At 47.3% G+C, this 22793-nt stretch overlaps 1 protein-coding gene across 2 annotated transcripts; it reads left to right on the plus strand.

The window, feature by feature from the left end:
• Nucleotides 1–3719: 3719 nt before the first annotated feature.
• Nucleotides 3720–22414, plus strand: STRIP1 (striatin interacting protein 1). Of its 2 annotated transcripts, none has more exons than XM_053591705.1 (21): nt 3720–3929; nt 6399–6468; nt 7367–7441; nt 7843–7977; nt 8078–8198; nt 8959–9027; nt 10065–10171; nt 10282–10409; nt 11640–11822; nt 12470–12687; nt 14178–14243; nt 14351–14414; nt 15444–15515; nt 15939–16013; nt 16187–16284; nt 17491–17617; nt 17818–17918; nt 18675–18741; nt 19362–19466; nt 20103–20307; nt 21485–22414. In XM_053591705.1, exons 1-21 carry the CDS (start codon nt 3750–3752, stop codon nt 21730–21732), a joined length of 2514 nt encoding a protein of 837 aa, XP_053447680.1. In that variant the 5' UTR covers nt 3720–3749; the 3' UTR covers nt 21733–22414. The 2 variants fall into 2 exon arrangements, with proteins under 2 accessions (XP_053447680.1, XP_053447681.1); XM_053591706.1 differs by lacking the exon at nt 3720–3929 and adding an exon at nt 5080–5440.
• Nucleotides 22415–22793: the final 379 nt, after the last annotated feature.

Genomic DNA, 22793 nt, shown 5'->3' on the forward strand with positions numbered 1-22793 from the left:
CAGGAGTGTCCTGTCTCTGATCCAGGCCTTTCTTCTCCTCCTGCTGCCCTGTGGACAGTTCTTCACTACAACCACCAGATGGCGCGTTTTCTCATGTGATCTGGTCAGTGTCTCAGGCTAACAAAGAGATAATAAAATATAAGTCCGCGATATGTTCTCCGAAACCCGTGTTTTGAAATTGAAAATTTTCCAGGTGTTTAGGAGATACATGATTACACAGTATATTACATAATACCTTTAACATAGTCTTTTTACTAATTCATGCTGTGTGTAAGAAAGCTGGGAGGTTATACGTTAATCTGACCCGAGACAGAGTTAAGCTGACTGATCCCTTTGGAAAACAGCATTGACTATTATTTGCCCCATTGGTTACCTGACTAAAACATTATCAATCTTTTCCTTTTCTCATAGGCATTAATGGAGAGAACCCCATGTGACACAGCAACTTCTATTACTAGAGGTGGAATTATTGAACCAAAACTTTCCCTATTTTGAAACAATGTAGGGTTTTAAAATAAGGTTTAAAATGTTTTACCCCAGGTGATAGAGCTTGTAGTAGGTCAGTCTTAGAACTTGACCAAGCTGTGGCCACTAAAACTAGATGTCATTTGTGTGTGATGTGGGATTTGCTGCTTGTATCTGAGAAGTCCCTCAGCATTTGTCCTTTTCCTGGAAATTCCTTAGTTGTCGCTATCAGCTTGGCCCAGAAGCTTGGATGCAATGTTACTATAGAGAGAGAGTATTACTGGATATAAGAAGAAACAGTAGCAAAGGACAGAAAGATGGTAAAAGTGGTAACTTTGAATTTATTCATTCATTTACAACAAAGACTTATTAAGCATATACTAGGTTGGAGCCCAGAAGTCATGTGAGGAGTTGCACCACAGGGACTTTTTGAGAATTCAGCCTGGATTAGAGCAGCCAAGATACAGAGTTGGAGAGAAAAAGATGGGTAAAACACCTTTAGGGAGTTCACAGAACAGGTAACTATAGCAACAGGTAACTATAATAGGTAATTATTATCTCTAAAATGTCTAATGAGCATCTCAAACTTCACATGTCCAAAACAGAAATCTTGATCTTCTCCCTAAACCTGTTCTTATTTCTAGGCTTCCTTTTTATTGGGGATGGGGGAGCGGCGCTGAGTCTTGTTCTGCCACCAGGGCTAGAGCGCTATGGCCTCAGCCTAGCTCCCAGCAACTTCAACCTCCCGGGCTCAAGCAATCCTCTTGCCTCAGGCTCCCAAGTAGCTGAAATTACAGGTGTGTGCCAACACATCAGCTAATTTTTCTTTCTTCCTTTTTTTTGGGGGGGGGGACAATGGAACAACAAAAACCTTTGTTTTATTTTCATGCCAGGAGAGGATCAAGGTGTAGCTCCTGTGTTAGCACCAGGACAACTAGGAAAAGTCAGGCACAAAGGGTAGGGCACAATCAGCAGATAATTCACAAGGACAACTTTTGCTTTTCCCTTCCCATTCTTCACAGTGCATACCTCAAGAGTTGCCACTGTATAACAGAGACGACTGCTTTCACAGCTCAGCATAACTGATTTTGCCAGGACTAATTTTTCTATTTTTAGTAGAGATGGAGTCTCACTCTTGTTCAGGATGGTCTTGAACTCCTGAGCTCAAGCAATCTTACTTTGGCCTCCCAGAATGCTAGGATTACAGCTGTGAGTCTCTGGGCTTTCTTATTTATTAAAGTGATACAACCGTGCACCAGTTGCTGGAGTCCAAAATCCAGGAGTCCTTCTTTATCCCTCCCTATATAGCTGATAGGATTCCAGTCTATCAGCAAATCACGTCAACTCTACCTATATAAGACAGAAATGTTATACCATTCCAACATTCCACCTTGGTACAACCACCATCATTTCCATCTCCATAGTCTCCTAACTTGTCTACAATTATCCACTCTCCCTTCTTCAAAAACAGCTAGTCTGATCTTTCAAACATCCTATCATGACATCTCCCTAATGGTTAGATGGTTAATACTCTAATGGTTTTCCATTTTACTTAGAATAAAATTCCAACTCCTATTACATCATAAATAACAAAAATACATTTCCTTTTCATATTGTCAAAGTTGTGCCTTCACGTTAATAAAAGCAAAAAAAAAAAAATTCCAACTCCTTTCCACTCCCTTCAAGGCTTCGCATTTTTCTGGTCTCTGCATTATCTGACTCTTATCAACTAATATGCTTCACAGGCTCTGCTCAATTCCAGCCACACTAACCTGAAGGCTTCTGCACTTGGCTGGTCCCTCTGCTTCTGTGCCCTCCCTGGAACTTTGCAGATTCTCCCTTACTTCATTCAGAACACATCCAGAATTGTACCCCCAGACCTGCCTTTGGTAGGGTCACCTAACTAAGCCAGTCTCACTCCCTCCATGACCTTCACCCTCAACCCCTACCACCTTCTAATCCCTTATATTTCTTTTTGTTTTTTCAAAGACTCTCTCCTTTTACCATAATTTTAGTCAGGCTCCTCTGAGTCCTCTGCCCTACTAGGCTGGATTTTGGGCTTCGCTCTCTTTGTTGAATCTGGTTTGTGCAAGAATCCTGCTAAATCTGTTTAGTGATCATGTCCCATCCTTGGTGTCTTAGTCTGTTTTCTGTTGCTGTAGCAGAATACCAAAACCTAGGTAGTATATAAAGAAAATAAATGTATTTCTTACAATTCTGGAGGGTGAGAAGTCCAAGGTCCATGTGCTGCAGCTGGAGAGAGCCTTCTTAACTGTGTTCATCATAACATAGTGGAGGGCACCACGTGGCGGGAGGCAGGAAACACGTCCACTCAGCTCTCTCTTCCTCTTCCTATAAAGTGTCTTCATGGGGGCCCTACCCTGATGATTTTCTCTAATACTAATTACCTCCCGAAGGCTCCACCTCCAAATACCATCAGCCTAAGAACTTAGGATTTAAGTTTTCCACATCCGAACTTTGGGAGATACATTCAAACCATACCACTTGATAGCTGACCACACTTGATAACTCACTACCCTGGCCTGCTTTCAGTAATAACCTTAGTATGTCAATTTAGCCAAAACCCCCTTCTTCTTGATGTTTCTCCCAGTTTTGGTTATAAACCCCCACTTGTCCTTACTGGAATCAGAGTGGAGCCCCCTGTCTCTCTTCCCCACTGCAGGACCTGGTTGGTGTGGTCCCTATACCTATGCCTCTGGGCTTCCTCAAATAACATCTGTCTTACCATCTTTAACAAGTGTCATGAATACTTTTTTCTTTAACACTATTTAGTACCTATTTCTCTAACATTACAATTGTTTGTGTTATTTGGCCCACTAGTGCAGAAACTTGTTCCCTATTCTGTCTCACTACTTGGAACACAGGCGACCTTTATAAAACGTTGTTGACTGAATGATGAGCACTTGTCACAAATGTTAACTTTTGAAGAATAAGATCTTATTTTGCTCACTGCAATATTCCCAAAGCCATTTATGGAGCGATGTTGGAGGAAGGAAGGGGTAACTAAACTGAAGGAGCTAAGGGAGGCCTCACAGATAAAATGACATCAAAACCAGAACTGGAAGGAAGGGAAGAACCTAAAAGACAAAGAAGGGAAGGATTGCAAACAAAAGTAATCTCGCGGGTTATTGGACAACCAAGATGGCCTCCACACTTGCCGCCACACTTAACATGGCAACCGAGAGCGTTCCCGGAGAAAATCTCGCGAGAATTGCATCACAGCCACTGTCCGCGAATTGAGCTGGGGGTGTGGAGCAGCCAAGATGGAGCCGGCAGCCGGCAGTCCGGGCCCGCTGATCATGAATAACAAACAGCCCCAGCCACCGCCACCTCCACCGCCCGCAGCCGCGCAGCTTCCACCCGGGGCACCGCGGGCCGGCGGGGGCCTTTTGCCTGGAGGCAAAGCTCGAGAGTTCAACCGAAACCAGCGCAAAGACTCGGAGGTCAGGAGCTTCGGGGGGCGAGGCTAGCACCGGCCGGCGGTGGGGGTCCGCTCCCGGGGACGAGCTGGGCTTCCTGGAGGGTTCGGCAGGGCCGGGCCGGACCAGGCCGGGGAGCTGTCACTTTACAGCGAAAGGAGCAGGAAGCGAGTCTGGCAGTTCCCAGGATCGGGGGCGTGAAACCGAGATCCTGCCCGGAGCTCGGCAGACTGGGAGAACTCCCCTCCCCAAGCCGGTGACCACTCCTTTGCTCCCTCGGGCCCAGGCTGTAGCGTCGCCTCGGGGGAAGCTGCCCCCGTCCCAGTTCAGGGGTGAAGAGTCGGTGGTCTGCGTGCGCTCCCGGGGACCAGGCGGCGTGTCCCCAGCTCTAATCATTTCGGCCTCTGGTGCTTGGCACGAGACGCCGGGTTGTGGGTTCCGCAGCGCGCGGGGGAGGTTTTAGAAGGCACTTGGAGCCGGACGGAGCGAATTATTGTCACTATTAGTACTGTGGCGCCCAAGGTTTGAAAGAGTTGAGTTAGAGGGGAAACGCCCTGTTCCTCCGACCTTAGCCAGTGAAGGTTCAGGCCCTGGATTGACAGACAGTGCCTGGTGGGCGGTGTGTGCCCAGCTCGCCTGGTACTGAATTGTAAAGATCAGAAATGTACATTTTAAACGTGCTTTAGGGGTCAGCATTCCCTTCTCTTGCTTCCGTTCCGGAGACACCACAGTCTGGAGCTGACTGTTCACCTCACCCTGAGTTAAAGAATTCCTCCCACTTCCTCCCTTTGCAGAATTCATGAATGAAGATACACTTGTCAAGGCGTTTTAGGGCTTTCTAATGAGCATGTTCCCAGAGCACTTACTATGCGGTCTCCGAGGCTAATCGGCAGCCAGGCGCTTGTTAAGGAGAGGAATTCCTCATTGAGCATAATACCAACTCATACCAAAGAGTAAAGATACTGTCTTTAGACCTGGGAAGTCAGTTCCCTTTAAACTTCTGATTTTTGTTAGCAAGCCCAAAAGCCTGATAAAATATGTCATAAATTGGGAACTCCAAAGTAGACATAATTTGAGCTCGAAGTGAATTATTTGAAAAAGTAAACCTTTACTGACCTTGTCAGACCTTGTCAGAGCCATTGCATGGTGGGGTGATGATCTAGCAGTGATGACTGCTTAATGATTTGTCAAGTGTGATGTAAGTGGAAAGCGATGTCAGCAGAAGTGAGGTAACTAAACTGACTGAAAGTGGTGGGGGTGAGTCCCCTTTCCTCATGACAGGAGTTATCCTTTTGAAAAATGGTTTAAAGTTTTCCTCAGTAGCTCTGAATGGTCAAGTAAATACCTTTTGATACATTTTAATTTCTCTTTTTTACCATTTAATTTTCACTTAGACGTAAGAAGTGAAAGGCCAGTCAGACGGACACATTTAAGAGAGACCTGTCTAAATCTGTTTCCTTAGAGATGCTGATGCTGTGTTCTTCCTGAATTCAGAGCTGAAATCAGTTGTTTGGGAGCCTGATCAATGCCTAGAGGTACAGGGAGGCTGACATTTGTTGAGAGTCCACTATGTGCTGCATAATTTTAGTCTTTAAACACCTTCAAAGTAGATTTTTGTCATCTCCCTCTCATGAGTGAAGAAACTGAAGCTCAGTAACTTGTGAAAGCAGACACTGTGTTATCTCTGAACAAGGAGTGGAGTTCTTGTTTGGGGGTATGTGATGTCATTTTGTGGGTCGTCTTTGTCTTTAAAGCAGATTGTAATTAAGCCTGAGGACTATACCCGTTTCTTCCTAACTTCTCTCTTCCCAGTGCTAGGCTTCCAGGATGATGTATTCTCAGTAATCACTTATCCCCAACAGTAGACACATTCTCTTTGTCATATTCTCTGCTATGTAGGGGAGGGAAGCTGATCTGTTCAACTACTGCCTTCTCTGTCATTTCTTACTGACATATGAAACAAGATCAAGAAAGCTGAGTGTTTCAATACTCATTTTGTCCTGAGCTATTGATGGCCCACTACCCAGAAAGAACTAAGGCTACTGGAATCTTAGCTTCACATGCTACAGTCATTCACTGCACAGAGTACATAGCAGCTTTGTGTTCATTAATTTAACAGATACCGATTTCAGTATAAACCATTCCCTTATTCATACCAAGTTCTATGCTGTGTGTTAGGAAATCATTGGTGAGCAAACAAAGTTCCTGGTCTCAAGGATCTTATAGTCTTGTGATGAGGCAGACAGTAAACAAATTACATTTCTGTGTAATTATAAGTTATAAGTGCTCTGAAGAAAAAGTATAAGGTGTTCTGAGAGGTCTTAATAAAGAGAACTGAGCTAGCCCAGGAGATAAGATACTGTGATAAAACATCAAAAAAGTGGAGGTGATGGTGTTTTTAATAGAGCAGTGTCTCTGGAATAGTATGTGTTTCTTCCTTTGGAAAACAATCAGCATGATCTTTTTCATAAAGCTTTCTTCTTTCCTCAACAGGGTTATTCTGAGTCTCCAGACCTTGAGTTTGAGTATGCTGATACAGACAAGTGGGCTGCAGAGTTGTCAGGTAAAGCACAGACTTTATGTTATTTGGGGGTAGTTTTTTCCTCATTGGTCTTTAAGAAAATTAAGAATGCCTATAGTCCCTGCTACTCAGGAGGCTGACGCAAGAGAATCACCTAAACCCAAGAGCTGGAGATTGCCGTGAGCTGTGATCCATGACACTCTACCGAGGGCGACGAAGTGAGACTCTGTCTCTAAAAAAAGAAAATTAAGAATGAATATCATTTTGCAGTTCATTTTTTCCCCTGGTTAGTTCTATCAATGATACATAAAAAACAGGTTAATCATTAGATTCCAGCAAGCTTTGTATATCTCATAACTGGGTTGTCCTTTACTTTCATGAAGTGTCTCTGTGGTCATCTCAGTTGGCTGGAGTCCAGTCCCAATGTGAGATAGTCAATGATGTTTCTTGGCCACACACTACGGCTCTGACACAGGTCTCTCCTATGGCAGTGGGTTATGATGCATGCCTGCATCTGTGCACATCTTTTGCTGCCACTGCCATTCATACTTAATGTGAGGTCAGAGCAAGTTGCTTCTCCAGCCTCTATGGTACAGTTCCTACTTGAGGTAGCAGCCATTTGAGAGCTGGGTGTTCTGGGAGGGGGTCAGCTCTGGCATGGCATGGTAAGTTGGATACACATCACACTGGAAGCACCCAGATGTGTTCCTCCATGGCATTCTGGGTATCTCCTGCAAGGCCAGTCAGCATTCTCTCTATTATGCACATCAGAGCATTACGATAAGACCCTCTGAGTAATTAGAGAGCATAGTCCAAGAGTCACAGTGACTTAGAGACAGAGTTGAGAGTGGAAGCAAGTGCCTTACCTCTCTGTCACATGTGAAACCTAAGGTGGAATGCAGACATGGAGCTGGCAGTGATGAGACTTTGTTCTTGACAGAACTTTACAGCTACACAGAAGGGCCAGAATTTTTGATGAATCGGAAATGCTTTGAGGAGGACTTCCGGATTCATGGTGAGAGGATTTCCCCCGCTTCTTGGTTCGTTTGCCCTGCATCACGGGAGTTGCAGGGTTTTTCTTAGGCATCTGAATGACCTAAGTCATCCTGGAGTAGCCTGTAAATCTGCCAAACCATGATTTTTCAGGGCCAGATATGATATTTAGGGTGAGCTTATGGGCACTTTAGTTGTGACTTTCTAGAATGTGAGTATTGGGTTGAGGGAGAAGCTTCTTGTGATTAAAATGACACCATAAATACCAGGTTTTCAATTCAGAAATTCAAATTCATCTCTTACATAGAGAGTAGCTTGTCTTTTTGGTCCTGTGGCACTCCTGAATTTGGTGGGCCAACACTGGGTGCATTTCATTGTGAGGGTTTTTCTGGGCTCGGGTGTAACTGGTGTTTTGCCCTGTAGTGACAGACAAGAAGTGGACTGAGTTGGACACCAACCAGCACCGTACTCATGCCATGAGGCTCCTGGATGGCTTGGAAGTCACTGCCAGGGAGAAGAGACTCAAGGTGGCTCGAGCAATTCTCTATGTTGCCCAAGGTACTGAGTGGGCCTCCACAGGGACCCCAGCACCTCTGCCAGTGTTATTGCCCAGCCATATGGGGGGAGGGGGTTGGTGAACTGTGCCCTGTGTTTGCAGGCACCTTTGGGGAGTGCAGCTCGGAGGCAGAGGTGCAGTCCTGGATGCGCTACAACATCTTCCTGCTCCTGGAGGTTGGCACGTTCAATGCTTTAGTGGAGCTTCTGAACATGGAAATAGAGTGAGCACTTCTTCGTGGGCGTGAATAGGGAAGAGAGGCAGGGCAGGGAGGAGATCAGGGGGTTGCACGACTTTGAGAGAGCCAAATGGGGCACATGGGCTGAGGGTCTGGTCCTGGCTCTGTGCTGACCATCTGGGTTGAGTAACAGGGGAGTTGCTCGCCAGTACCTTGAGTGCTAATGGAGACTAGTGATGGGTCCCTGCAGCTCCCTAACACCAGAGCTTTACACAGACAGTGCAGCTCCTGCCCAGGCCTGGGGTGCCCACTTGGAAGGAGGCTTCTCGTTTTGAACTTTTTTTGAACCTGCAGACTCCATTGTATATACCCTGCAGTTTTCCCTTTGGTAGTAAGTTAGTCACAAGCCAGTGTTTGCCCTAATGTGTGTTACTTTTGCCTTTTGTCTGGTGGACAATTGTGCTTCTGTTCATCTAAGGATAGCACCATCAGTAATAATAGCTGAGAACACTCACTGAGTGCTTACATGCCCCAGGCACTGTTCTAAGGACACTACATGTACTAATTCATGTTAATGACATAGGTACTGTTAAACCCATTTACAGATGAGGAAACTGAGGCACAGTTAATGCCAGGAATCAAACTGAGGCAGTCTGGTCCAGGGCCTGAGTTCTTAACCACTGTTTCCTATAGCCACTGTGTAGTTTAAGCCCGTACCACAGCATTTTGTTCCCCATTGGGGAGTACTTGTCGGGTATCACTTTCCTTCTGGGAAAAGGTGTCGACTCTCAAATCTCTCCTGCAGCAACAGTGCCGCCTGCAGCAGTGCAGTGAGGAAGCCTGCCATCTCCCTGGCTGATAGCACAGACCTGAGGTGAGGCCAGCAGCAAGTCTTAGTCAGAGACGGGGTCAGGGCGGGGCATTGGGGGTGTTTGGGTTACCTCACAGTACATACGTTCCTTCCTTGCACATTAACCTGCTTGAGGGGCTCGGTGGGAGTGATTCGTAGGCACTGCTGTAGGCTCTTCCTAGGTGGGGTTCTGGGCAGCCCGAGGTCAAGCCACTTAACAGAGGCAAGGTTACATGTGGGCCCCCTGCCTGCACCTCTGTTGGTATTTCATATTTGGGTAGAACACATGATGTTGTTCCTTGGACTCCCACTTTCTCATGAACACAGCTTGATCTCTCCGTCTATGTTGGGTTAGCCCTGACCTTCATAATGGGTTCATGGGTAAGCCCATGAACGTCATAATGTTCGTGGCTGCACGGGAAGTATTAGCAAGTGCTAAACAAGATCACCTTTTCATTTTTGAGGTTTGAAATCTGTCTCTTTTATGAATTGGAAGTTTTTCAGACTGGTGATGTTCATGGTGTTCCCTGTTAGAGTTAGGGTCTCTGAGGGTCACCTCCTGGCTGCTTGTTTCCCCTTCATCACTGTAAACTCTGTCCTTGTTCTCACTGGGACCCCATTCTGTTCTGCCGCCCACAGCCGACTACCACTCTGTTTTTTCTTTCCAGTTTCTTTCTTTACTTTCCAGGAAGTTTAGGGCAGTAAATGCTTTTGGCCATTGTCATTTGTATTTGTTCATCCAGTAACCATTTATTAAGCACCTGCTTTGACTCAGCACTTTGCTATATACTGGAGATACAAAAACAGAGTAAGGTCTGGCCCTATCCAGAGCAACGAGAGCCGGTGAAGGAAGCACTGGGGGGAAAGACTTAAGCATTCCTTTGCTCTGTGAGATGCTCAGGTCCTCACCTCTCTTCTCAGTGTTCTCTGCATTATGGCCTCCCCTCCACCAGTTAGTGTTTGCGCACAGGCTTTTCTCACATTCACTGGGAGGTGTGGAAACCAAGGGTACTCCCTTGATCCTCCATCCTGCTCCGGCATGAGCTGGCTCTTACCCTCAGGGTCTTGCTCAACATCATGTACCTGATTGTGGAGACTGTCCACCAAGAGTGTGAGGGAGACAAGCCTGAGTGGAGGACTATGCGGCAGACCTTCAGAGCTGAGCTGGGTAGGACCCTGGGGATCCTTGCTAGGGGCCCCACTTTGAGACTGGGACTGGAGGCACAGGGAGGGGTCCTTTTGCTGTCTGTGGTCTTGATGCCTTTGTGTTGCCTCCAGGCTCCCCGCTGTACAACAATGAGCCGTTTGCCATCATGCTGTTTGGGATGGTGACCAAATTTTGCAGTGGCCATGCCCCTCACTTCCCCATGAAGAAAGTTCTCTTGCTGCTCTGGAAGACAGTCTTGGTGAGCACCTCCTTACAGGGGAACTCAGGTGCTAGGGGAATGGGGCAGGAGGGAGACTTGTGCTTATATATCCTTTTGAATATTGACTTGTGTGACTGTATTACCACTTTGGTTAAAAAAAAAGAAATTATTTAAAAAGCTCTTGAAAGGAGATGACAAAAGAAGTGCCACTTTGGGGCCACTGCAGCCAGAGGACTTGGCCTTTGTGTCAGAATAGATTGTTGGCTCTCTGACCCCTGGAAGGTATTTGCTCAGTCGTAGAACAGCTCTCCCCCCGACAGGCAGCTTCCAGGTGGCTCTTGAACCTGGAGTTTATAAAGGGATTTGAGGCAAAGTTAGAACTGGTGTAATTGGGGCTCCTTGGTCAGGTGTCACTTGAAGAAAGTAAGAGTGAACCCTGAGCTGGCCTCTGGTTTCCTTGGGGTATGGTGTGAAACATGCCACCGTTTTTAGCAAGGAAGAGTGTGGGTGCTGGGGTCGGCTGGCTGCCACACTTGGCTTCCGACATTGTTCCTCAGGAGGAACAACCTGGGGAGAAATGGAGCTGACATTTGGACTCCTTTTGTCTTAGGGCTCACACTCCCTTCAGAGTGGATCAGCTCTGTGGAGCCAGAGCTTTGCAAGTTTAAGGCCCCTTAAGAGTCATCTACACACTCTATCTTGGCCACAAAGATCCCTCACAAAGCCTCACTGAAGCCAGAGAGGAAAGCTAAATCGCTCAGAAATAGTGAAACTAAGCAGTGCTTAGTGAAAATTGCTGTGCAGTGCTGGGGTTTAACTTCTAGGGAAGTGTTTAGATGAAGCTTTTTTTTTTTTCCTTTAAATTTGAGCAACCAACAATATATTTCCAACTTGGTTTTGAAAGACTGATGTGTACAACCTTTTGAAGCATGTGGATCTCACCATCTCTTCTAGGAACTGGGGCTTAGGTTCCTTAGGCTGCCTTTTAGAACTGGGGAGTGTATTGTCTGTGCAGAGTTAAAAGTCTCTGTGCATCAGGTCCAGTCAGCCTGCGTTTCTACTCTTCCCTTGCTCCTTTTTCTTCTCTTCCTTGCCAGGGTCACCGAATTCTCCTTTAGGGTAGCTTTAGTTGCTTACTCAGAGGTTGTGTGGGTTCTCTGTAAGGATGCAGGTCATGGTGTCATGGGTAGTTTCAAGCTTGACTCAGTGATCAGAGAGTGGCCTTGTGGACATGTCAACCCTGGCTCTGCACCCTTGTCTGTGACACAGTGTACACTGGGCGGCTTTGAGGAGCTACAGAGTATGAAGGCTGAGAAGCGCACCATCCTGGGCCTTCCCCCGCTGCCTGAGGACAGCATCAAAGTGGTCCGAAACATGAGGGCTGCCTCTCCACCAGCATCGGCCTCAGACTTGATTGAACAGCAGCAGAAACGGGGCCGCCGGGAACACAAGGTGAGGGTGACTGAGGTCCATGTGACTCCTGAGGGCTTTCAAGGTGCATACTCACAGCAGCAGGGTCCCTGGAGTGAGGAAGAGCAGAGCTGCTTGAAATTGTCTCTGGTCAGCTAGTTCCATCAGTAGGAACACTTTGTTCTCAGTCCTGTAGATGCTCAGCATATGGCATTTTTGAGGACTAGAGCAGGAATTAATTTATCATTTGGTCCCAATTTGACTCCTGTCTGGTTTCCACTGTTCTCTACCTAGCACCTTTCGGTGCTGTGTCCACTCTTTTCTTTTTTTTTTTTTGAGACAGGGCGTCAGGCTGTTGCCCTGGGTAGAGTGCTGTGGCATCACAGATCACAGCAACCTCCAACTCCTGGGCTCAAGCGATTCTTCTGCCTCCGCCCCCCAAATAACTGGGACTACAGGCGCCTGCCATGGCGCTCGGCTATTTTTTATTTTATTTTATTTTATTTTTGGTTGCAATCATCATTGTTTGGTGGCCCGGGCTGGATTTGAACCCTCCAGCTCAGGTGTATGTGGCTGGCACCTTAGCTGCTTGAGCCATAGGTGTCAAACCTGCTATCTCCACTCTAACTGCATTACCCTTTTCTGTTTCATCAACTGGCTTTTGTTTCATATTCCTTCCTTGTTTTTAGGCTCTGATAAAGCAGGACCATTTAGATGCCTTTAATGAGCGGGACCCCTACAAGGCTGATGACTCTCGAGAAGAAGAAGAAGAAAATGATGATGACAACAGCCTAGAGGGGGAGACGTTCCCCCTTGAGCGGGATGAGGTGATGCCTCCGCCACTACAGCACCCCCAGACTGACAGGCTTACCTGCCCAAAGGGGCTCCCGTGGGCTCCCAAGGTCAGGTGAGTCTCAGAATTCCAGAATACTCTTGGCTCCTAACGCTAGGAACCCCCCACCCCCAGTCATGGCATCTGCCCTGAGTCACCATGAACAGTCCTCTGCCAGGCCAGGCTTTAGGACAAGGCTCTCTTAAAGTGCCCTGTGCTAGACTGAGAGTTTCACATAAAGCAGCCCTCATATGGCTCCTGAATCAGTAATTTATACTAGCTTTTGATTAGACACACTAGTGAAAGGAGATAGAAAAAAAATTAAAACAAGGGCAGGCACTTGAGTGAAGCCATCCCCATTCATCCTGGCATTGTGTATTCTCACTCACCAGGCTAGAGAGCAATGGTGAGATCATAGGTCATGTGGCCTGTAACTCCTGGGCTTAAGCGATCCTCCCACCTTAGCCTCCTGAGTAGGTAGGACCACAGCCTGTGCCACCATACCCAGGTAATTTTTAAATTTTTCGTTGAGGTGAGGGTTTCACTATGTTGCCTAGGCTAGTCTGGAATTCCTGGCCTGAAGTGATCCTCCTGCCTCAGACTCTGAAAGTGCTGGGGTTACAGGCATGAGCCACTGTGCCTGGCAGGAAGTTTCTTTAGAACCATAATTAAGGTGTTTGAGATACATGGCAGATGAGGATGAATTGATAGATAAAAAGGTACCTAGAGATATATAAATGATATCTGTTTGATAAGCTTGAGCAACTTACAAATTAGGTGAACATGTGAGAGGACATGGCAGTCACTTTCTTTATCCAGGTGAAGCCTTAGTTTGCACCGATCTATGAAGGGAAAGTGATGTATCAGAAATGCAAGGTATGCCGATTGCTTGGAACAAGAAAATGTGACCCAGATGAAAAACTAGTAGCTTATAGCTTTGTTTAAAATTTTTAAATATTTAAGAAAGTCTGTTGTCATACTTGTTATTACTGTTTGAATGAAGTGTGCTTTTAAGTTTGATGTATCACCTTAATTTTTTTTTTTAAGGCACAGTCTCACTTTGTCGCCCTCCATAGGGCATCATAGCTCACAGCAAACTCAAACTCTTGGGCTCAAGTGATCCTCTTGCCTCAGCCTCCCAAGTAGCTGGGACTATAGGTGCCTGCCACAACACCCAGCTATTTTTAGAGGTGGGGTCTCGCTTTGGCTTAGGCTGGTCTCGAACTGGTGAGCTCAAGCAATCCACCTGCCTCAGCTTCCCAGAGTGTTGGGATTACAGGTGTGAGCCACCACACCTGGCCATCACCTTAATTTTGTGAATGAACTAGTTATATATAATATGTTTATAGGTTATTGGTCCAACAAAATTATAAAAAACATTAAAATATTCTGGATTTTTTCAGTTTTTTTTTTCTTTTTCCAAAGAGAAAAACCATTGCGGTTGAAACCATTGAGACTTTTTCTTCTCCTGGCTTCACAGTTTCTGGATCTTCTAGGTTTCTGTTAACTGTGACACTTTGAAATAGTGTGTGATAAAAAGCCTTTTTCTCTTTTTTTTCCGGCAGAGAGAAAGACATTGAGATGTTTCTGGAGTCCAGCCGCAGCAAGTTCATAGGTTACACTCTAGGCAGGTAAGTTCATCTGAGTTCATTTTGATGTTCACTATTCTGGCCTTTGGTGTTTCGGGTTCAGGTGAATTGATGTCTAGGCTCAACACAGGGCCTTCTTTATTCTCCAGTGACACAAACACAGTAGTGGGGCTTCCCAGACCAATCCACGAAAGCATCAAGACTCTGAAGCAGGTAAGTGGCTCTGGGTGAGCTTTTGGCCTGCTTTGGTCCCAAGTGAGTAAAGTGAGACCCGTCTGTTGGGAGAAGCCTTTCAAGACTATTGTTTGGCGGCAGAACCCTGGGGTGGAGGCCTGGGTAAACTGCAGACTACCTTCAAATACAGTTCTAACTCATTTTTGCTGAGTGTTTGTTTGGGACTGAGTGGGGGTTATTAAAGATTATACTACATATTACTTATAGTTGTTGGAGTTTTAAGGAGCCCAATAAATAACCTTTACTTTTCCACCCACGTTCTGAGGCAGTTGAAATAGAGGAGTAGACAGATGGAGACTGCAGTGCCAGCTTTATAATTCAGAGTGATTGGAGAAAGAGGCTTAAGAACAGAGGAACGTGCTAATATCATGGTGCCAGAATCAGGCAGACTTGCCTACGCCCCAGGCAGTGCCTGGGGCTCTGCTAAGCCTAGGCTCTTGGCAGGCAGGCAGATTCTAAGGGAAAAGAGAAGGGGCTCAGACTAAGACTGTGCTGTCTCCCTTTCTGTGCTCACCAATTCGAGAGGGGAGGACTGAGTGCAGAAGGAGCAAGGAGAGACTAGGAGCATTTGGCAAATTCCTGTCCCTCTGCATGGGAGGGAACATCAAGTGTGGGGGACAGGCATTACCCCTGGCAATACATTGTTTATATGTTTTTATATAGAAATATACTTTTGGAGTTTATAGTACTAAGTAGTCTCTGTGCAGTTAGGCTTTTTGAATACTTGATTTTGTTTTTAATAGCTTTCTTCCTGTCACTGTAGCTATCTGAAAACAGCTTTTCTTCCTTAATTTGCCTTTTTCTGATCTACTGGGGGCTTTTTATTCTGCTCATAAGAGGTGGGTCCCCACTTAGAAAAATATTTGGGGTTTAGGATGTTAGTTAGGGATCTTTGGTAACCCTCTTTCAGGAGATTGTGTTTGAAGAAAAATGCATGAGGTCTTTGCTAGGGTGCCAGGCAGTTTGGCCAGAGAATGAGGACTGTTTTCCCTTCCTGTCTCTTCCCAGCACAAGTACACGTCTATCGCAGAGGTGCAGGCACAGATGGAGGAGGAATACCTTCGCTCTCCTCTCTCAGGGGTGAGTGGAGGTTGTCTTCAGCTCATAGGATCCTCAGCTATTCTCAGGCATTGTGCTGGGCCTCGCTTCTGCCTTCAGAGAACTCCCCGTCCAGCTTGCAGGGCAGAGGGTGGTGCTGCCTAGTGCAGGGGTTAAGAACCTGCCTCTGAACCCACCCCACCACTCTAGGAGGCAACCAGGGATATTACTGGCTCTCTCCTTGCTTTATTTTCTTGCCTGCAAACTAGGAATAAATTCCTTCCTCACAGGGCTGTAATGAGGGTTAACTGAGTTATTATAAGTAAAATGCCCAGCACAGTGTAGGTATTCAGGCTTTGCTATTATTATTTACATGGGTATTTATAGATTCTCCTCCAGCCTCCAGCTGGCTCAGGAGGTAATAGTCTGGATAGACTTTTATATTTGTTCCCATTGTGTTAAAAGGGAGAAGAAGAAGTCGAGCAAGTCCCTGCAGAAACCCTCTACCAAGGCTTGCTCCCCAGCCTGCCTCAATATATGGTGAGTGGTACCTGCATTGGGGTCCCCTCCCCACGACCCTGACCTGGAGAGTATGCTCTGCTCCTCCCCTTCACCCCTTCCTGCCTCCTGAGCACCTACAGAAGAGCCTGTCAGGGCTCGATTATGGTTCTGGGCCCTCTGAGACCTATGTCTGAACAGTCTGCTCTTCCCAGATTGCCCTCCTGAAGATCCTCCTGGCGGCAGCTCCCACCTCAAAAGCCAAAACAGACTCAATCAACATCCTGGCTGACGTCCTGCCTGAGGAGATGCCGTGAGTGTCATTCCTGTGATTGCAGTAGGTTGCAGGCAGAGGGTAGACGGGGAAGGGCAGATGTTTTCCTTTTGCTGGGTTTGTTTCTTTATTAGCCCAGCTTCTCTGCTGGTTAGGTACAAGGTGTTTTTGACTCACAAAAGGACATTGTACTGGATTAAATAGTTTCACGGCTGGAGAAATGAGTTTCGTCCATTGGCCTGGATTCTAGTGTAGACTCCTCTGCTAAGTGAATTAATAAGTGAATTAGGGGACGTCATTTCTTCCTCTGTAAAATAAATGGGGCCATATCAGACATTTCCAAAACCCTCCCTCTAAAGCTGCCTGATTGGGATGCCCAACACATACAGTATTAAGCTTCTGGACAGTTTGCCAGCTGTCCAGAGCAGCTGAGCCTGAGCTGGGTGTGAAGTCTTTTCCTGTTCACCAGTGAACTGGCAGATGGAATACTGGTGAGCATCTCAGGGTGACAGTGAAATCCTTAGGGGTTCTTCTTCCCTGGGCCTTGACCTCATCTCTTTGATGTGAGTGTATAAACCAAGATTGTGTTCTACTTTGAGAAGGACCCAGGCCTTGACCTGATCCCCTGCCTGCCTACTAATATCGCCCAGCTTGAGTCTAGCTCCTGGGTGGCTATAGCCCTGGAGTATGGCCAGCTCCCAGGTGAGAGAGGAGGTAGGACTTGGCTTCTATCAAAGGGAAGGTCACAGAGCACTAGGCCATCATGATAGTTCTTAGAAAAGGATTCCAGAGTCAAATATTATATTTCTTCTTGTAAAGATTACTAGAGAGAAGTCCTGAATTAAGAAACTGATGTAAGTCAGTGCTGCCTAGATTTATCTGACTGCAAAACCCTGTTTTCCCCAAATATAAAATTTCTCAGTGTACTGGTATTCCACAGGTCACACTTTAGAGAACTTAAGTGAATATGGTGGCAGAAGCTCAGGGGACATCTTGAAAAGGAAAAGTTTATTTTGGGGGGAAAAGCAGAGAAAGAATGTATAAGGAACATCATGAGGAAGAAACTGTGCTGAGCTAGATTGCTTAGGAGGCTTGTGGGTAGAGCCCTGGGCTTGACCTCTGAGATGTCTGTGGAGTAGGTGAGGGGACAGGAACCTTTGCCTAGAGAGACTCAAGAAGCTTGTCTGCCTATGAGCTTAGAAAAGCTGCACATGCTGGTGGCTCACCGGGCAATTATGTTTCCAGCACCACAGTGTTGCAGAGCATGAAGCTGGGGGTAGATGTGAACCGCCACAAAGAAGTCATTGTCAAGGCCATTTCTGCTGTCTTACTGCTGCTGCTCAAGCACTTTAAGTTGAACCATGTCTATCAGGTACCCACAGGGCCTCCCCTCCTGTCCTCTGGGCTGGGGCCTCTCAGTGCTGCCCCCAGCCCCCATCTGCAAGAACATATGGCCTTCTACCTTATTTAACAGAGTGTTCTGAACTATGATCCTCCAACTAAGGCCTTTTGTCACTGGAGGAAAGAGGGCAAGCTCCCAAGGGGTGTGATTATTTTTTCTGTTGGTTTCAGTTTGAATACATGGCCCAGCATCTGGTGTTTGCCAACTGCATCCCATTGATCCTAAAGTTCTTCAATCAAAATATCATGTCGTATATCACTGCCAAAAACAGGTGACGAGGCCGGGGCCAGGGAGGGGTGCAGGGCTCCCCCGTGGTCAGTCCCACTGAGTCCCATCAGCTGACATTGTCCCAGGACCTATGAGCCAGCACTCTGCCAGACATCAGGCTTCAAAGGTGAACGAGACGAGGTCCCAGCTGTAGAGAACCCAGTGCGTCAAATCTGAGTCTAGTGGAAGGTGACTCAGTCTGTGCCCGGGCAGGAAGGTTCTTATCCTTGGCTCCAGTACTGCTCTGTCTGTCACTTCTGCACTTCCCCCACCCCTTTTTTTGAGAAGAACACAGGCCGCCTGCTCTTTCCAAGGAGCTCGGCCATATGCACTGTAAATGGTTTGTCTGCTGATCTTATTCTGGTCCCTGCCCGGTGCCAACTGTACTTGACAATGCCTGCTCATCAGGGCAATAAGGGACCTGCCAGCCAGATACCATCTCCAGTAGGACCTGGCATAAATTAATTTCCTTGAGCAGTCTCCTCCCAGCCCCAGATTCACTGCTGTGGGGAAAGCTGCAGTAGGGGCTTACTTGCGAGATTAGAAGTAGGTCTTTGGCTACAGGAGGATGTTATAAGTTCTCTCATAGCAGATGTTTCCTTATCTTATGCTGGGGACACTAGGGTGAGGCAGACCAGGTAGATTCCTGCTTCTGCTTCAAGTGAGGGAAGAGAGGCAGGAACCAACTCACTCCTGCCTATTCCGCCAGATCCCAGGCCTTTGCTCATGGTAGGCGCCTGGATTTTCTTCCCCTCTGTAGCATTTCTGTCCTGGATTACCCTCACTGTGTGGTGCATGAGCTGCCAGAGCTGACTGCGGAGAGCCTAGTAAGTGGCTGGGTTCTTAACCACCTGTACCTTTGGTGTGTGGGTGAACAGGTAGACAGCCTGCTTCCCCCAACACAGGGATAGAGATGTCCTCCACATGAGGGCACTGTTGAGTGCCTGGCTTTTAAAACACCAGGCGCCTGTGGCTCAAGGAGTAGGGCGCTGGTCTCATATGCCGTAGGTGGCGGGTTCAAACCCAGCCCTGGCCAAAAAACACACACACACACAAAAAAACCACTAGGTGTGTGGAAGGGCCAGGGAGAGGGACTTTGCAGAACCGAAGAGATTTGAATGTAGAGATTTGTCTGTCAGGGAGCTCACTTAGAGTTGTTTCCTTCCCTTAACACTGGACTCTAGGGTCACAGCTCTGGGGCAGCCTGAGACCACAGCCCCCAATATCATGGTCAATGTTTCCTGTAGGAAAGTCTAGGGAGGCCCAACCCACAGCCCCCTGCCAACTTCCAGGACAGTCTGTCCCTGGGCTACTCTGAGAGCAGAGGGCTCCGGGTAGAGCCAAGAAGACCTGGCTATTCTAAGATCATATATATGAGGGCCGTTTGGAAACTGTTGAGTACCCTGCAACTGTGAAGGTTATGATTGTTGCTGGGTTTACCCTGCAGGAAGCAGGTGACAATAACCAGTTTTGCTGGAGGAACCTCTTTTCTTGTATCAATCTTCTTCGGATCTTGAACAAGCTGACAAAATGGAAGCATTCAAGGACAATGGTGAGTCAGTGTCATCAGCAGGTATGGCACTTAGGCATAAAGAAGAGAGCCACACCCCACGCCTTCCCCTTCATGCTGGGAGCAGGGAGTCCCCAGGGTAGGGCCCACTGCTGATGCTGCTATATCCTCGCTTAACTTCGCTGTAGCCACATCCTTGTATTTTAAGGGCTGATTTCTGTTTCCTTGATAAGTTGAACTGGAAGCTAGAAGAGTCTCAATCACACACTGAAACAAATCCACACTTACAGGACTTTTTCTGTACCATCTTAGTCTTGATTGGTAATAAATATAACCAGGGTTCTTAACATCTTCCTTTACCCTACATCTGTGGATGCCTTTGTGGAGGGGAGGTCCATGAATCCTTTGAGATTATGTACATGTGCATAGGAATTTCACTGGAGGAATTCATAGCTTCCTTCAGATTCCAAACTGACCCATTCTTAGGGTGACCAACCATCCTGGTTTGTCTGGAACTCTCCTGGTTTTAAAGTCCCATGTACCAGGAAACCCTTCATTCAGTCAGAGGGACACTGGGATAGTTTGTCAGCCTGCACATAACCCCCAGAGGGTAGGCAGCAGTAGTGGTGTGTGGACTTATTTCTGTCCTCAACTGGGGCTCTCTTGTGCCCTTTCCAGATGCTGGTGGTGTTCAAGTCAGCGCCCATCTTGAAGCGGGCCCTGAAGGTGAAACAAGCCATGATGCAGCTCTATGTGCTGAAGCTGCTCAAGGTGCAGACCAAGTACCTGGGGCGGCAGTGGCGGAAGAGCAACATGAAGACGATGTCCGCCATCTACCAGAAGGTGCGGCATCGGCTGAATGACGACTGGGCCTACGGCAATGGTGAGGCTTTGCGTGAAGCAGGATTGGAAGTGGAGGACAGAGGGGAAAAGTGATACTTTTCACTCCCTGCCGTGCTACCTCAGGGGCTTCTCTGCCCTGAGTTCCCACTGAGGGACAGGAAGGAATCCAGATCCTGCTTTTGTAGGAAGGACTTTAAGAAGCTACCTAGGCTTGGCATTTGTGGTTATGCCCATTTCTCCCTGCCCCTCCCTCCAGGTTGTTACTTTTGTAGAACTTGTCATAAGACTTTGTCCCCTCTTTTCGTCCCCACTGCAGCTGTCTTAGTGCTGGCCATTTCAATTCTGGCAGTCCCTCACTGGCATCCCTGCCCCTAGTTTCTTCTCCTCCATCAGGGCCTCCAACTTTGCCCTTGTGATCTTTACAGCATGAAGATTCTATGATGTCACTTCCCTGAGTTAAATCCTTCACTGGCCTCCTCTTTCCCTTAGAATTAAAATTCAAAGTCCTAAACAAGGTGTGTGAAACCGCTCTCATTCCTTTCCTCCCCTCTCTGTCCTCTGACCCAGCTTCCTTTACAGACTCTTTCCCTGCCGTCAGCCCACCTCCTTCACACCCAGGGCCCTGGGCACTAGCCACGTCGTTTCCCACTCCTGGGCTAGGGCATGTACTATTTACTCCTTTTACCTGCATTGTGTCTCCCCTGCCCACCCCGGCCGGTCTGTATCTGCATGTCACTGCACTGTTAGTTCCTGGCATGTACCACCATGCCTGAAGGACCATGTCCTGTCCGTACTCCCAGTGCCTGATGAATTTGTGCAGTCCCAAAGTGGCACCTGATACCTGGTCAGGGAATTGAGAAAGAATGAACAACTTAGGGAATCTCCAGGTTCCTGCCTTTGACCCCAGAGAGCCAGGGAGAATGTCACTTTTAGAGAAGTGTATTGTACATGTGGCTCTCCCTCTCTGGGTCTACGTAATCTCTGCAGTATAAGCCTCTTTCTTGGTGCATCTGGCTTTTCTCCTTATACTTAACTCTCCTTTTTGCCTAGGAAAGCATTCCTGTTGGTCTTCCTGAGAGTAAGCTTGGTGATATCTTATTCCCAGTTGATAATCAACATTCCCGGCCTTGGCCAACCACATATCTGAGCTGCAGTGAACCTGTAGGGAGCTCCCACAGGGCTTGGCTCCTAACCACATTCTTCCTGCTTTGTTTCAGACCTTGATGCCCGGCCTTGGGACTTCCAGGCAGAAGAGTGTGCCCTCCGTGCTAACATTGAACGCTTCAATGCCCGGCGCTATGACCGGGCCCACAGCAACCCTGACTTCCTGCCAGTGGATAACTGCCTGCAGAGCGTGCTGGGCCAGCGGGTGGACCTCCCTGAGGACTTCCAGATGAACTATGACCTCTGGTTGGAAAGGGAGGTCTTCTCTAAGCCCATTTCCTGGGAAGAGCTGCTACAGTGAGGCTGCTGGACAGGGGACTAAAAAGGAAAGGAGTGATCTCCAGGTACAGGCAGGACTGTCCTAGTTTATGGATTATTGCTTCCCTCCTCCTCCAGGTGGCAGCATAGCCCCACTGTGTCCTCCACAGCCAGCCCTGGGTGTATGGATAAGACTAGGTTGACCCTTCTCCTTGGTTACCAGCGTCCTGCTGAGGAGTAGTCATCTCTCTGGTTGGGTTCCACTCTCCCTTATTCCTCTCATCCTCCTCTCTTAGACATGGTTGGTTGCAGCTCATTTCACAATCAGCCTAAGGCTGGGAAAACCTGGGATGCTCTGAGAACTCCACATTGCATCTAAATTTAAGGGGTCACACTGACCTCCTGAGACATACATACCCTTGGAGTGTCAGTTTATAAAGGAGGAAGGCTTAGGTTTAGGGCCAGGGCCAGGAAGTCAGCATCTTGTTTTTGCTCTGGGGGGCTCTGATATCGTTCCAGCCTCTTGCTAAGTTTTATCCAGAAGTAATTGCAGAGACAGTGTTGAGTCAGGAAGAGAAGCTTCCCTTAACCAGAGGTGCCATTTTTCCTCTTGGTTTGCCAGGGCCTGTAAATATCTATATATAAATCTGTGTATTCTCTTGTGTCATGTTGGGATTTTTAATGTGTTTGTGTATTCCGTTTTCATTAAAAGGAAGCAAAAATAATCCCCGTTGCCTTGCTTGTGGGAAACATGGCTCTGAATATCAACTCCAGGTCTGGAAAGTAGCTTTTCCAGCCAGGATTGGTAGGTCACCCACGTGTCCTTGCCAAACCAGAGTGCCAGCCTGTCCTATCTAAGTGGGAAGAGGCGGGGAGCTGGTGCAACTCTACATGTTAATCCGGGATTGCTCCAGCCCAGCTCCAGAGTGCTGATTGCTGGAGTGACAAGTTACCCTGTACCCCTGGGTTTAATGTAGTTTCAGTAGGAGCCGCATGTTCCTCTGGATCACATTATTGAACTGGCTTCAGCCAAACTAGTGTCAATGCCAGGGATGGAAAGGTAGGTCAAATGGAAGATCTACTCTAGGCCCTCCGTGGGGCAGG

This window comes from Nycticebus coucang, chromosome 5 (assembly GCF_027406575.1).
Source record: "Nycticebus coucang isolate mNycCou1 chromosome 5, mNycCou1.pri, whole genome shotgun sequence".
Classification (NCBI taxonomy): Eukaryota; Metazoa; Chordata; class Mammalia; order Primates; family Lorisidae; genus Nycticebus; species Nycticebus coucang.